General features: G+C 58.7%; 1 protein-coding gene across 1 annotated transcript in view; it reads left to right on the top strand.

Moving 5' to 3' along the window:
- The window catches only part of LOC103012739 (probable palmitoyltransferase ZDHHC11B), a 35,484-nt gene that overhangs the window by 4,216 nt on the left and 18,107 nt on the right, over window positions 1-13,161 (top strand). The window contains exons 3-9 of the mRNA XM_057540982.1: window positions 3,219-3,397; window positions 3,788-3,889; window positions 5,002-5,126; window positions 6,434-6,589; window positions 8,803-8,915; window positions 9,814-9,848; window positions 12,857-12,947. Coding sequence (XP_057396965.1) covers window positions 3,219-3,397; window positions 3,788-3,889; window positions 5,002-5,126; window positions 6,434-6,589; window positions 8,803-8,915; window positions 9,814-9,848; window positions 12,857-12,947 — 801 coding nt within the window. The remainder of the gene's footprint in view (window positions 1-3,218; window positions 3,398-3,787; window positions 3,890-5,001; window positions 5,127-6,433; window positions 6,590-8,802; window positions 8,916-9,813; window positions 9,849-12,856; window positions 12,948-13,161) is intronic.

Raw genomic sequence — 13,161 nt, 5'->3', positions numbered from 1 at the left:
CTATAAGTTTCCCCTTAGGTGCAAGCACACACAGACCTACAAACACACAGATACACACACACTAATATACATACAATGCCCAAGTCACAAACCAGCCGCACATATGGGCACCCACTCTGTCACACACACGGAGGCACAAAGATGGAGGCCAGAGGTCCAAGCTGGTTTGGCAGGGCCGTGCTCCCTCTGAAGTTCCCAGGACCTGTCCCAGCTCTGGTGGCCTCAGGCGTCCCTTGGCTTTAGATGCCACCACCTCTGCGTCCTCACAGGGTTGTCCCGCTGTGCGTGTCTGAGTCCTGATCTTCTCCTCTTGTAAGGACACCAGTCCTATGAGATCAGGACCCACCATAAGGACCTCATCTTACCTTGATCATCTGCAAAGACCCCATTTTCAAGTAAAATCATTCACAGTTCCTGGGGTTAGGACTTCAACATCTTTTGGGGACACAGTTCAGCCTCACCTGTGGGTCTTTGCTTATGTGCTGGGCTATGATGCTGTATCTTAATTCTCTTTTGACCCAAAACTTAGCTGAGTTTTGGCCGTTGGAGCCTTTTTGAGCGTCCCCGTGTGCTTTGTCCAGTAGCCACTGTGAGTGCTTACCTGCTTTGTGCACAGCAAGGAGCCCCGGGGTCAAGTGCACCCAATCCCACGTGGACGGCCATTTCTTCCCAGAGTCCTGGCCCCCTGGTGGGCCCCTGCCTGTGGGTGGCTCAGCACCCAGTCTGTGTGGCCCCCTCCTGCCTGTCCCAAGCGGTGGATGCAGGCTGGCGTCCCTGGCTGTTCAGAGCTCAGACGGCCTTCAGGACATGATTTCTGGTCCAGTTTCCTGCCACCCAGACCCGCCACTGCCCCAGCGATGTTCCTCAGGCCCCGGCAGCCGCACTTGGGTGCCAGGCCCTGGCCACTAGTGGGCGCCAGCGTCACTCGGCGCCTGCAGGGACCCAGGAGCAGGGAGGGCAGGGTCCCGGGTCAGGGCCGCGGGATTTCAGGAAGCCATGTGGCATTCCGTGGGCCCGGCGGAGACAGGGACGCGTCAGCAAGGCTGCACGTGCAGCGTGGGGGTCACCGCGCAGGAGCCTGGCCGCCCTCGGCGTGCGGAAGGCACTGGGCGGGGTGGGGCTCCTCTGGGACCCAGGCAGCGGTGGGGCAGCTCCGCGGGGGCCCCGCCCTCCCGCTGCAGGACCGGCGAGGCAGCCGTGTGACAGGGCGGGCATCCTGGGTTGGTGCCCGGTGCTGTTTGTTTACTGAACAAAGATAGTTGCTAGGGGACCGCCGAGTCCTCAGAGCAGCTCGGGGCCCTGCTTTGCAGGGGAAGTGAGACGGCAGGCCGGGTTCTTTTTATTATTTACTTGAACCTAAGACGCTCCTGAGATAAAATTACTTCGAAAGTGAAAGCGGGCAGCTTGAGGGCGCAACACCCCGCCTGTGGCATCTTCTATTCTGGGGCCTCAGAGACGGCCACTGAGTGTGTGACCGACAGCGGGAATGGCTGGGCCGTCTCTGGCAAACGCAGACGCGGGCAGGCAGGTGGGCAGACGCGTGACGTCTGAGGGGCCGTGGCAGCTTGGCCCAGCGCATCTGGGTCTCGGGATCCCCCGGGCACCTGCAGGTTTAGGGGCTCTGCAGGGCTGCCCGTCAGGCTTGGGTTGGGCCCCCGGCGTCGGATGGGGACAGTCCTACTCTAGCTCCGCAGAGCAGGGCCGCACCTGGGCCGCAGTGCCACTTCCTGCCACATCTCCTGTCCCGGGCTGTGCCCCCGCCTGTGTCCTGCGCTCAGGACATGCTCCTGTTGCCACAGCAACCACACAAACAGTGCTGCGTCAGCTGTGCCTCAGGCCTCGGGAAGCGGGCGTAGGGGCACCAGCGTGCCCGGACCTTGTTGGCATCTCCAGATGGGACAGTGCTGGCTGGCCGCTGACCACCTGCCCACTGCCCCACACCCTGCACGGGAGCGTGGCTCAGCCTGCTGGACAGCAGGGGCAGGGAGGTCCAGGCCACAGGAAGGGCGTCCCTGTGTGGCACTGAGGGATCCGGTCAGTCCCGTTCCCTGTGTAGGTCCCCTGGCCTGGCTGGTCCTCGGCTCTCTCTCGCCCTCACCGTGGTCTCTGTGCCCCCTGGCTGCACCCAGGGCCCTGGGTCTGCACTGGAGGCTGGAGGACAAGGGAGGCCAAGCAGCCTTGGCCAGACCAGCCCCTCACCGAGGCTCGCCGTGCACCAGGGGTGCTTGGTCCAGGCAGCACCGTGCCTGTGAGCGCGAGCCCCAGAGCCCCAGGGCGGCTCCACTGAGGCTGAGCAGTACAGGCAGGGCCAGCAGGCCCTGGACCCCGACGGCGGTGCAGCCTGAGAAGGACCCCAGAAGAGGGGCCTCCCTGCTCAGAGTCTGCACTGCCAGTGGGCCTCTGTACAGTCACTGTAGACCCTGTGCACATGCGGCTTTGCCACGAGACCCTGTGGGCGGGCGGAGAGAGGCATTTCCCCACCACGCCCAGGCCGCCCTCGCAGGAGCTGGACCTGTGAACCCGAACCCTCCCGGCTCAGAACTGTCCTGGGAAGCAGGGCAGGGCTGATGGGGAGGCCAGGCCGGCACTTCCTCCCCTTCTGTTTGGTTTCCATGGGGACAGTGTGTCAGTCCCTGAAGAGGAGGTGGAGAGGGTGGGATGTGAGGAATTGATTTTACCCCGGGAGCCCTGGAGGGAGTGGGAGCTGGAGTGGGCCTGAGGGGTCCTGGGCTGGGAGGAAGACAGCGAGAGACAGAGAGACAGAGACAGATAGACAGAGACAGAGACAAAGACAGAGAGAGACAGGCAGTTCCGGCCCACTCACCACAAAGGCTCACTGGGGGTATTTGAATCCTCCCTCCCTCCCTCCCTCCTTCTCCTGTTGACACATGTGCTCAGCGCGGCCTCCCTGCCCCAAGGACCTCCACAACCCGGCTTCGGCGCCAGGCTTGGTGCCCGCGGACGCACACAGGCCTCTCCCGCTGTCCCGGTGAAGCTCAGCTGGGGTTGCAGGGCCACGGCCTCCAGCGGGCCCTGCTGTGTCCCTCAAGGACAAAGGAGTCGGGTGGGTTCTGCTGGGCACGCAGGTGCCAGAGGGGCTGTTCCCATTGCCGGCCAGGCACAGGTTCCCGTGGCTGCCTGGGGCCTGGACCCCTGGCCGCCCGGAGCGGGCCCCTCACGCGTGCTGCCCGGGCCGAGCTGTTCCTTGACGCCCCCAGGTGACCAGCGGGATTTGCCTCTTCCACCTCGTAGTCCACTTGATTGTTGTTTCCATCGATCCGGCCGAAGCCAATGTCCGCTTAAAGAAGAACTACACACGGACTGTACCGACATTCAACCGGTCTAAACACGCGCATGTCATCCAGAGGCAGTACTGTCACCTGTGCGAGGTCCCCGTGTGAGTGCCCGGCCGCGTGAGGGGCCCCCCCGAGCCGTCCCGCGGGGGTGGGCTGGGCTCAGGCGCACCTGGTCCCCAGCAGCCGACGGGCGCCGCCCCTTTTGCAGAGAAGCAGGGGCCCCGACACACAGCCCCCCGCCGGTCCGGGGCAGGAGCGCTGTAGCCTCAGGTCTCCCACAAGCCTCTGCCCCCGACCGGATCACAGCCCGGGGCTGCTCAGGGCCCCAGGGGTGTCAGTAGGCGGCCAGGAGGGATCTGACTCAGCCTCCGGGCCTCAGGCCCTGGCGCCTTGTGGCCGCCGCGCCCGCCCGGGCAGGCGCCCACCGCGTGGGGTTGGCCCTGCAGGTAGACGGGGCTCTGACGGGCTGCCCCTCCCAACCTTCCTTCCAGGACCATGAAAGCCAAGCACTGCAGCGCCTGCAACAAGTGTGTCGCCGGCTTTGACCATCACTGCAAGTGGTTTAACAACTGCGTGGGGAGCAGGAATTACTGGTGAGGGTTCTCCCCACCCGGGGCGTCGGGCCTGGGACGGCACTCACCCCTCACGCGGCTCGCTCCCCCCTCCGGGACGTGTCTCCTTAAGGGGCCTCCTAACTGGCCGAGCACCTCAAGGTCCACCTGCCGTGGGGACGGGTGAGGGGTGTGGCCCTGCCTCGAAGAGCACCGAGGGGGCCGGGCTCCGCGGGGCCCCTCGGGAGGTCCTGACGGCGGCTCCAAGCACAGAGCTGGCTGAGAGGGGTCTCCTGGCGGGTGCCTCCCCGTGTCCACTGGGCAGGGTCGGCAGGACGGGGTGGGGGGGCCCTGGCACGCAACGGGGTCGGCCTGTGCGGGGTTATCCGGGCCGTTAGGGGAGGACCTCAGGGCAGGTGTAAGGCGACTTCAGGTGAACTACAGACACTGTTTAACACTGAAAATGTTAAAGGTATAACAGCAGAAAGACTAAAGGAAGGCGTTTTAGTGGAACCGTAGTCCAGGAATTGCCACCCAGGGTTTATTTGTTCTGACGGGGAGACCATTCTCCGTGTCTTTTGTGCGCGGAGTGCAGCAGTGATTTGGGTCTGAAACCGAAGCGCGCAGCCCTGACGGGTGTGCCTTTCAAAGGCAGTGTCGCCCCGCTCCTCGGCGGGCGCCGGCATCAGCACCCCGGCCGGCCATGGCCTTGGTGGTGGCTGGGAGGGAGCCGGGTCTGAACCAGCAGGAGAAGGGGGCCCGGGAGGGGCCGGCTTGGACCAGTCGCACCCCGTGTCTGAGCCTCCGTCTCCCTCCTGTGAGCTGGGGCGGGTAGCGCTAGGGTTCGGGCCCTCCTCGGGGCACAAAGGACAAGCTCTCGGGGACCAAGTGAGACCTCAGGTTGCAGGCTGTGGAGCAACAGAAAGTGCAGGGAGGCCCCAGGGCCGCGCGTGTGCGCGGCCACCCCGAGAGCAGGAGAGAGAAGCCCGAAGGTCGGGAGCCAGAGGCGGAAGGGCTGCGGGGCGGCAGCCGGGGCACGCCCTCGGCAGGGACGACCCCGGGTCCCCCACGCTGCCCGGGGCCTCGGCACGCGTGCCGGCTGGCTCCCCGGCCCCGGGCTGTGCAGCCGCCCTGAGCAGGCTCTGCCCCCGCAGGTACTTCTTCACCACGGTGGCCTCCGCTTCAGCCGCACTGCTGTACATGATCGTCATCCTGCTGTACACCCTCATCCAGTACTTCATCAACCCCGCCAGCCTGCGCACCGATCCACACTACAGGAGTATGCGCTCCCCGCGCCCGGGCCTGGGCCTCCCCTCCCGCCACCTTCCCTCTGGGGGGCCACGTAGGGCAGCCCGGGGTCGAGCACCTGTCCAGACTGAGTTGTGGGGTGAAGACGCCTGAGCTGGAATTCGGTCTTCACTGGCCAGCACACGACCCTTCTCTGTTTTTCTTCACTTAATTGTTGGAGGCCGCGTGGCTGTGGTGTCAGGTCCCCTTGGGTCACAGAGGACTGTATCCTGGAAATGCCCCAGGTGGTGGCTCTGACCTTCCAGCTCTAGTTAGAGTGGGGAGGGCCCAGCGGGGCAGCGCAGTGGACGCCGGGGTCAGGCTCTGTGACCTGGGCACCTAGTTACCGTCTCCCAGCCTTACCCTCCAGATCCGTGAAGTGGATCACGATACCCACCGCAGTCAGAAGGGGTGCAAGGGTACTTAGGTCAGGCAGAGCACACCTGGGCGAGGAGGAAGGGCTCACCTGGGCAGGGAGGAGCTCACCTGGGCAGGGAGGTGCTCACCTGGGTGAGGAGGAAGGGCTCACCTGGGCAGGGAGGAGCTCACCTGGGCAGGGAGGAGCACACCTGGGTGAGGAGGAAGGGCTCACCTGGGCAGGGAGGAGCTCACCTGGGCAGGGAGGTGCTCACCTGGGTGAGGAGGAAGGGCTCACCTGGGCAGGGAGGAGCTCACCTGGGCAGGGAGGAGCACACCTGGGCAGGGAGGAGCTCACCTGGGCAGGGAGGAGCTCACCTGGGCAAGGAGGAAGGGCTCACCTGGGCAGGGAGGAGCTCACCTGGACAGGGAGGAGCACACCTGGGCGAGGAGGAAGGGCTCACCTGGACAGGGAGGAGCTCACCTGGGCAGGGAGGTGCTCACCTGGACAGGGAGGAGCTCACCTGGGCAAGGAGGAAGGGCTCACCTGGGCGAGGAGGAAGGGCTCACCTGGGCAGGGAGGAGCTCACCTGGGCAGGGAGGAGCTCACCTGGGCAGGGAGGTGCTCACCTGGGCAGGGAGGAGCTCACCTGGGCAAGGAGGTGCTCACCTGGGCAGGGAGGTGCTCACCTGGGCAGGGAGGAGCTCACCTGGGCAGGGAGGTGCTCACCTGGGCAGGGAGGAGCTCACCTGGGCAGGGAGGAGCTCACCTGGGCAGGGAAGAGCTCACCTGGGCAGGGAGGAGCTCATCTGGGCAGGGAGTCGCTCCCTCAGGCTGGTGTTCCCTCCCCCACTGCCAAGCTCTGTCCCCAGGTACTCGCCTGATGAGGGGTGCTGCCTTGTCAGCAGGAGCTGGGTGCATGTGTCTCCGCCTCTCCACAGGTATCTCCGATGAGAACACGTGGCTGCTGTTCCTTCCGCTCTTCCCTGTGAGGACGAGCACCCCGGTCTTCCTGGGCATCGGGGTGCTGATGCTGCTGCTTGAACTCATCAGCCTCCTGCCGTTTGGTCACCTGCTCTTTTTCCACCTCTACTTGAGTACGTGCCCCCTGAGCTGCCCCGTGTTGGCCAGCCTTTGTCCCTATGTTCACGTGGGTCCCCGGGCAGGCAGCCTCCGCCAGAAACAAGCTCAAAGCACAAAGGACAAGTCACGGGAAGAGAAGAAGCACCCCACGAGGGGCAGAAAGGCTGAGTTCTATTCCAAGACCTGCAGAAAACATAAAGGAGGTTCAGAAAGTGGTCAGTTAAGGTGTTCAGAGATAGAAAGGAATAGAATCTATGAGGCACGAACAGGACGCTGTGGAAAAGAACAGGGAGATTTAGAAAAGCAACAACCAGAAATCCTACCAATGAAGAGCATTGAACTCAGCGATGGGGTCTCCACTAACCAAACTCGCTTGAGGGAGAACCGGTGGTTTTCTCGTGTCCACACGGCAGCTGCCCGGGGCAGTCTCCATCTGCCTTTAAAATGAGGGGAGGAGGCCCGTCCCTCACCCTGTGAAGACTTTGTTTGGAAGTCACAACCGTCACCAACCTCTGCGGCCCCGAAGGGAAGGCGAGGGGCCTGTGGTGGCCGTGCCGGGTGCTCCAGCGCCCACCATCCCCCGCTGAGCCAGAGACGAGCGCAGAACCCGCCCTGGAAGCCCCGGACGGCTCCGCCAGCTCCTGCGTGCACGGCGGGGCCAGCAGGGCCCTGGGCTCGGGGCCGGGGTCTGTGTCAGGGGCCGTCTGCGCCTGTACAGGCGGAGCGTGCCCAAGCGCTGCTCTCTGCGCTCCTGCAGCTGATGGGGGCGCGGTGAGTCCGCAGGAGTGAGGAGGGGCCTGGAGAAGCCAAGCCCCCAGGACTCGATGGCCGGCTGGACGTGTAAGGACAGGAGCGTCCAGGGGGTAGTGGTGCCACCGTCACCGAGGGTGAGGACACACGGGAGGCCTGTACAGGGGGAGACGTGCTGCATTCAGGACCGCGTGGGTTTATTTTGGGGTCTTTGAACCTCCAAGAATGGATTTCCAGGAAAACGTTGGGATTTAGCTATTGTTAGTTAACAGTAAAAGTACCCTAGAACGTATCTACTGAACATCCTTGCGACCCCTCAGTTTCTGCGGGGTCAGACTCAGCGCAGTGGCGAGTCAGAATTCAGTCCAGGCTCAGCGCAGTGGCGAGCGCTCAGCATGCGATCGGAGTGAAACCCTCGGGTCGGAGGCTCAAGGAAGAGCCGGGCACGGCAAGTGGGAGAGAAAGCGCCGTGCAAGATGCCGAGGAAGAAGAGGACCCTCCAGCGGCCCGAGCTGGCGGGTGGACACAGGCGGACCCTCCTCAGTGCGGCCGGGCTCCGGACACAGCTCCCGGGCCGCGAGGCGTGTGAGGTTCTGCGTCTGTGTCCCCTCCTCTGCTTTATCACTGCGGTCCGATTAGCACACCTCACGCGAGGTGCACTCAGAAGGGCGTGAGCGCCGGACGCACGCAGGGGCGGTTCACAGTCTGAATTTGGTGGGGTTTGTGCAAACCCGCACCGAAGAATGAATATTTTCATGAGATATAAACAGGGTCAAGGTTACATCCTCAAACTGTGACACAGGTTCTGAGGGAATGTGTGCAGTTAATCAAGAAAGATAAGGCAAACGAAGCAAAAGCCCTTGTAGGAACCCCCAGGGAAGGGGACGGGGACGGGTTCTGAGCCTTGGGCCCCCCGCGGGGAGCAGCAGAGTGGGCCTTGAGCTGTGAGGGCGGGCGGCCCTCCGTCTGCTCCCCAAGCGGCAAACAGGCTTCTGTGGGGGGCCCTTTTCGCTTTTCAGAAATGATGGTCAACCCTCTGTTCTCATGTTTGTTTGTTAGTTTTCAGGGAAGGTTCGGCCCCTCCGCGAAGGCACACGACTGAAACGGGCACAGGACGTGCTTTCGTTAATAGTGCTTTTCTATTGACAAACATGTTTGAGAGTTTCTTCTAACAACCTGGGGTCCTTCCGCCACGTGTGAGAGCTGGTGTCTCACCTTAATTAAAACGGAGCTGGGCTCAGCCCTCCCCCGTCCACCTTGGCTTTACGGGCCTGTGAGGGACGCAGGGCCATGTCTCCCCTGCCCGGGACGGGGCTGGTGGGCCCAGCAGGTGCGTGGAGCTGCTGGCCGCGGCCCGAGGCCCGCCGGGCTTGGAGTGGCCTGGGAACCAACCCCGGACGCCCCGGACCACGGAGGGCGGGCCGCTGTGCAGCTGATGGAGGGCGACTCTGCCCTTTGCCTCCTTCCTCCTTTCTAGGGGCCAAGAAGCTGAGCACATATGATTACATAAAGCAAAACTACCAGCAGCAGAGCTCGAAGCCCCCGGCAGTGGAGAGAGATGTGACCTCAGAAAGAGAAGAGTTGTCACAGGTACTGGACATCTCTCTGCTTCACCATCCAGGTTCATGCAGGGCTGGGGCAAGACCCAAGGTCACCTTGCAGCTAGGAACACTTAGCCACCGTCCTTCGCTTCTGTGTTGGCATGTGTGTGTGGTTGTATGCGTACGTGAGTATGTTTGGCATGTAGCGTGTGTGTGTGTGTGGTTTCATGTCCGAGCTCACTCTCCACAAGATCAAGCCCGCAGGGCTGACTCCTTTCAGGCCCACCCATTTCTGCAGCTGCTCCTCGTCAAAGTTAACATTTACTCTTCAAAGGTCACCATTAAGAAAATGAAAACGTAAGCCACAGGCACAAATAATTATTTGCAAATCATATACTTGTACCCAGAAAATGTATAGAACTCTCAAAACTCAATTATAAGAAAATCAACCCAACTTTTTAAATGGGCAAAAGATTTGAACACACTGCACCAAAGGGGATCTATGGGTGGCAGATAAGCATATGAAAAGATGGTCAACAGAATTCATTGTTAAGGAAACACAAATTAAAACCACAATGAGACATCACACATGCCCATTAGAGTGGCCGTAATCAAAGAGACCAGCCCCAAGTGTCGGCGAGGCTGTAGATGGCAGGCTCACACGTTGCTGGTGGGGATGTGAAACTACATCACTTTGCAAAGAGGTTTGGCATTTTCTTAAAAAGTGAAATATATACGTCTCAGTGACCCAGTCACCCCACTCCGTGTCTCTTGCCAAAGAGAAGTGGGAACGCGCACACACGTGTGAGGGTGCGGGGAAGGGTGGCCCCTCCCTTCTGTGAGGTCCCTTCCCAGGACCCAGGAGACTCTGAGGTACCACTGCTCCAAATCAACTGAAAGTGTCAACAACTTGCTTTCATTTTATGACTTTCCTTTGTCTCCCACAGCAGCTGGATAACCACCTGAGATCATCCGTGCAGGGGTAAGTGGTCGTCTGCCTAGAGCAGCTATATTCTCCTCTTAACTGGCTTGCTTTAAAAAGTCTTTCTTAGCCCAAAGAACAGCCTTCATAGTCTTTGCTAATATTTTTGTGATTTTTACTTGCTTTCTTTACGTTTTGTTTTTAAACCATCTTCTATTTATTTTTGTATTTACTGAAATAGGAGCCAAGGTTATTTGATTACAGCATAACTGTTGGTTGCCACCTCATTAATTAAATGGTCCACTTTTCCTCATCAAATCGAAAGGCCCTTTTCCTGATACCCCGAGCTTCCGTAGACGCTGGGCTTGTCTGCTTCTGGACACCAGTCTGTCCCTCTGCTGAGTGTACTAAGGACACTGTGCTGTTTTAACGATAGGACTTCATTTAGCTACCTTTTAATATCTAGTAGGTGAATGCCCCTCTTAAGATTTTTGTTTTTCATTACTTTTGACAATTCTTTCCTGTATTTATTTTTCCATATAAACTTGAAGATCATTTTGTGCAGTTCCAAGAAACCTGGAGTTTGAGCTGGAGTTACGTTAGGTGTGCACTTTACATGGGAGGGACAAAGGCTGCCTCCCCACCTTCACAGCTCAGCGTCTGTGTGGGGAACAAACCAGGAAGCCAGTCTCGGGGGGGGAGGTGGGGAATCGAGGGGCTGGAAGTGCCGGGCACACCCTAGTGGGCCCCTTCTTCCCGGAAACCTGCAGGGGAAGCTCCAGTGTTCAGTGTCCAGGGGTCCTGGAGGGCTTCCCGTCTCCCTTGCCACAGCTCAGCTGGCAGAGAGACTCAGAAGAGGAGAGGTGCACCATTAGTCAATTCCCCAAAAGCTGAGAATTGCTACAGATTTTTGCTTAGTTTAATAATCAGGGCATTTAGTGTGAAAGAGCATTCCTTTTCAAATAGCCCACTATTTTTTTTCTTCTAAATTTATTAGAAACCTGATTGGCACTAGTATTGTGAAAATCTAAGTCATTTTGAATTTCACTTTCAAGTGTCTATGGTCCTTTAAATAAAATCTAAGAATATTTTTTCCTTTATCGCTTTCTGGCAAGAATGGTAGAAACCTAACTGGAATCAGCATGGTAAGCTTAACTCTAAAACCAAGCCTAAACAAGACAAAAACCTAGTTTTTTTCAGATTGCCTAATCAATGCATATTCATTATAGAACATTTGGAAACTGCAAAACTTCCCAGTGTAAATACAAACATCCCTTCTTGCCCCCCTCCACCAAGTGCCACTGCTGGCATTTTGATTAGTATCTTTTAGGTCTTCCTTTTAAATATTTTTTGTGTGCATTATATACATGATGGTTTTTTTTTTTTATTTATCTATGGCTGTGTTGGGTCTTCATTTCTGTGCGAGGGCTTTCTCTAGCTGCGGCAAGCGGGGGCCACTCTTCATCGCGGTGCGCGGGCCTCTCACTATCGCGGCCTCTCTTGTTGCGGAGCACAGGCTCCAGACGCGCAGGCTCAGTAATCGTGGCTCACGGGCCCAGTTGCTCCGCGGCATGTGGGATCTTCCCAAACCAGGGCTCGAACCCGTGTCCCCTGCATTGGCAGGCAGATTCTCAACCACTGCGCCAGCAGGGAAGCCCATGATGGGTTTTTTTCTAAAATTATAATCATATTGTAGAACTCTTTAGAAGTCTTTTTTAAAAACTCCATATATTGTGAACATTGTTAACAAAAAATAATGATTTTTGTGAATATAAATCATTCCATCTTTGGAATGTACCGTATTCCTCATTTTTGGAATACTATTCTTTATTTTCAATCTAGTCTTTACTTTTGCATCCCTTTATTGAAAAGGTTGATTGTGTGAGAAGTGTGATACAACAAAATACAAGTTTACAAGCCCTCCAGACCCAATGGGCAATAAAACACCAATGGCCTTTTCTTGCTGCAGAAATGTTCCTGGGGCGACCTGGGAGTCAACCTAACAGTTGATGAGTAGACACAGCCCGATTTGGGGGAAAGTTTGCTGGAGTAGGTCCTAGAAACCTGGGAATATGTTTAAACCACAGGACACTGAAGTGTCTCACAGGCGTGTTTTGGTGGAAAACACTGTGGGACTTTGTAAAGTGGGTCTCTAGTAGCGGTTATCAGACCAGTTTACTGGGAGTGTTTCTTCTGTTCTGGACTGTTTGCCTGCCGTGGAACAGTAAACAGAATGGATTATGTCGATAGAAGTTGACCAGCTAGGATGAAAATACAAGTCGGGGGAGGACCACACACAGGCAGACACTTCCTGTCTGATTTTAGAGGCGTGGCCTGTGCCAGTTCCCATTGCTACACAGCAAATCCCCACAGACTTAGTGACAAAGACGACGCGTGAACTCTCGGTTCCCGCGGGCACGTGCCTGCGGGCGCGTCGGGCTCTGCCGGGCACTTCACACAGAGCCGTCAGGGCTCCTGGGGCGGCGTCCTCGGCAGACGGTGGGTCTGGAGTGTTGGCAGAGCCCGTCCCGTCCTCACGCTCCATCTCTAAGTCGGTAGCGGAGGGCCGAGTCCTCCTCGTGCTTCAAACCTCCCCGACTTCCCTCTTCCACGTTCCTCGGTTTGTGGAGGTCCGTGTGATGACACTGACCTACCTGGGCATCAAAGACAAGCCCCCCGTATTCGTTTCCTGGAGCCTCTGCGCGGAAGTGCCGCAAAGTGGCAAGGTTGGGGCCCCGGGACATGTCACTGTGCGCTTGCAAGGAGCCCCTGCGCCGCTGCTGCTCGCAAACTGGCAAGTGCAGTTGTCCGGGGGCGCTCAGTGGGGCGAAGCCCGTCTTCCTGGCGTCCCACTGGCAAGCAGTCATGGTCCTTTACATGCACAGCCCCTGCGGGCTGTTTCACATCGAGCGTTCAAACGGCCTCTCAGGGCTGCTGCTCTAAGGGGGAAACGGCAGCATTGGCGCTGGTGTGAGGCTTTGCAGCCTTACCAGCCCCGCATGCGCCCCTGCCCCCAGCCAGCTCCCTCCTCGCTGACCTCAGTCTCCCCTCCCCCCGCCCCATCCTAGCAGAAAGAAGCTGAAGGAGTTCCTGCCAACTTCCATGCACCTGAGGCTGTGCTCCACCAGCGTAAAACCAGAGGACACCTCGCCATCGAAGGTAAGCCCACGGCCACCAGCGTGAGACTCACCACGGGGGTCAGAGCCAAAGGTGGGTCTGAGGCCCTCCAAGAATGAGGGCAGAGCAGTACTTGGAATTGCTTGTTTGATGAATGGGAGCATTTATGTGGTTCCCAGGGATGCCCCTCACATGGGAACAAAGGTAGGTGGGGAATAGAAGAGAAAGTGAGGGACAGAACTGTTCTTAACTGTGG

This window comes from Balaenoptera acutorostrata, chromosome 2 (genome assembly GCF_949987535.1).
Source record: "Balaenoptera acutorostrata chromosome 2, mBalAcu1.1, whole genome shotgun sequence".
In the NCBI taxonomy this organism is placed as follows: Eukaryota; Metazoa; Chordata; class Mammalia; order Artiodactyla; family Balaenopteridae; genus Balaenoptera; species Balaenoptera acutorostrata.
The sequence above is the reverse complement of the archived record's forward strand: the minus strand, read 5'-3'. Positions and strand labels throughout refer to the sequence as shown.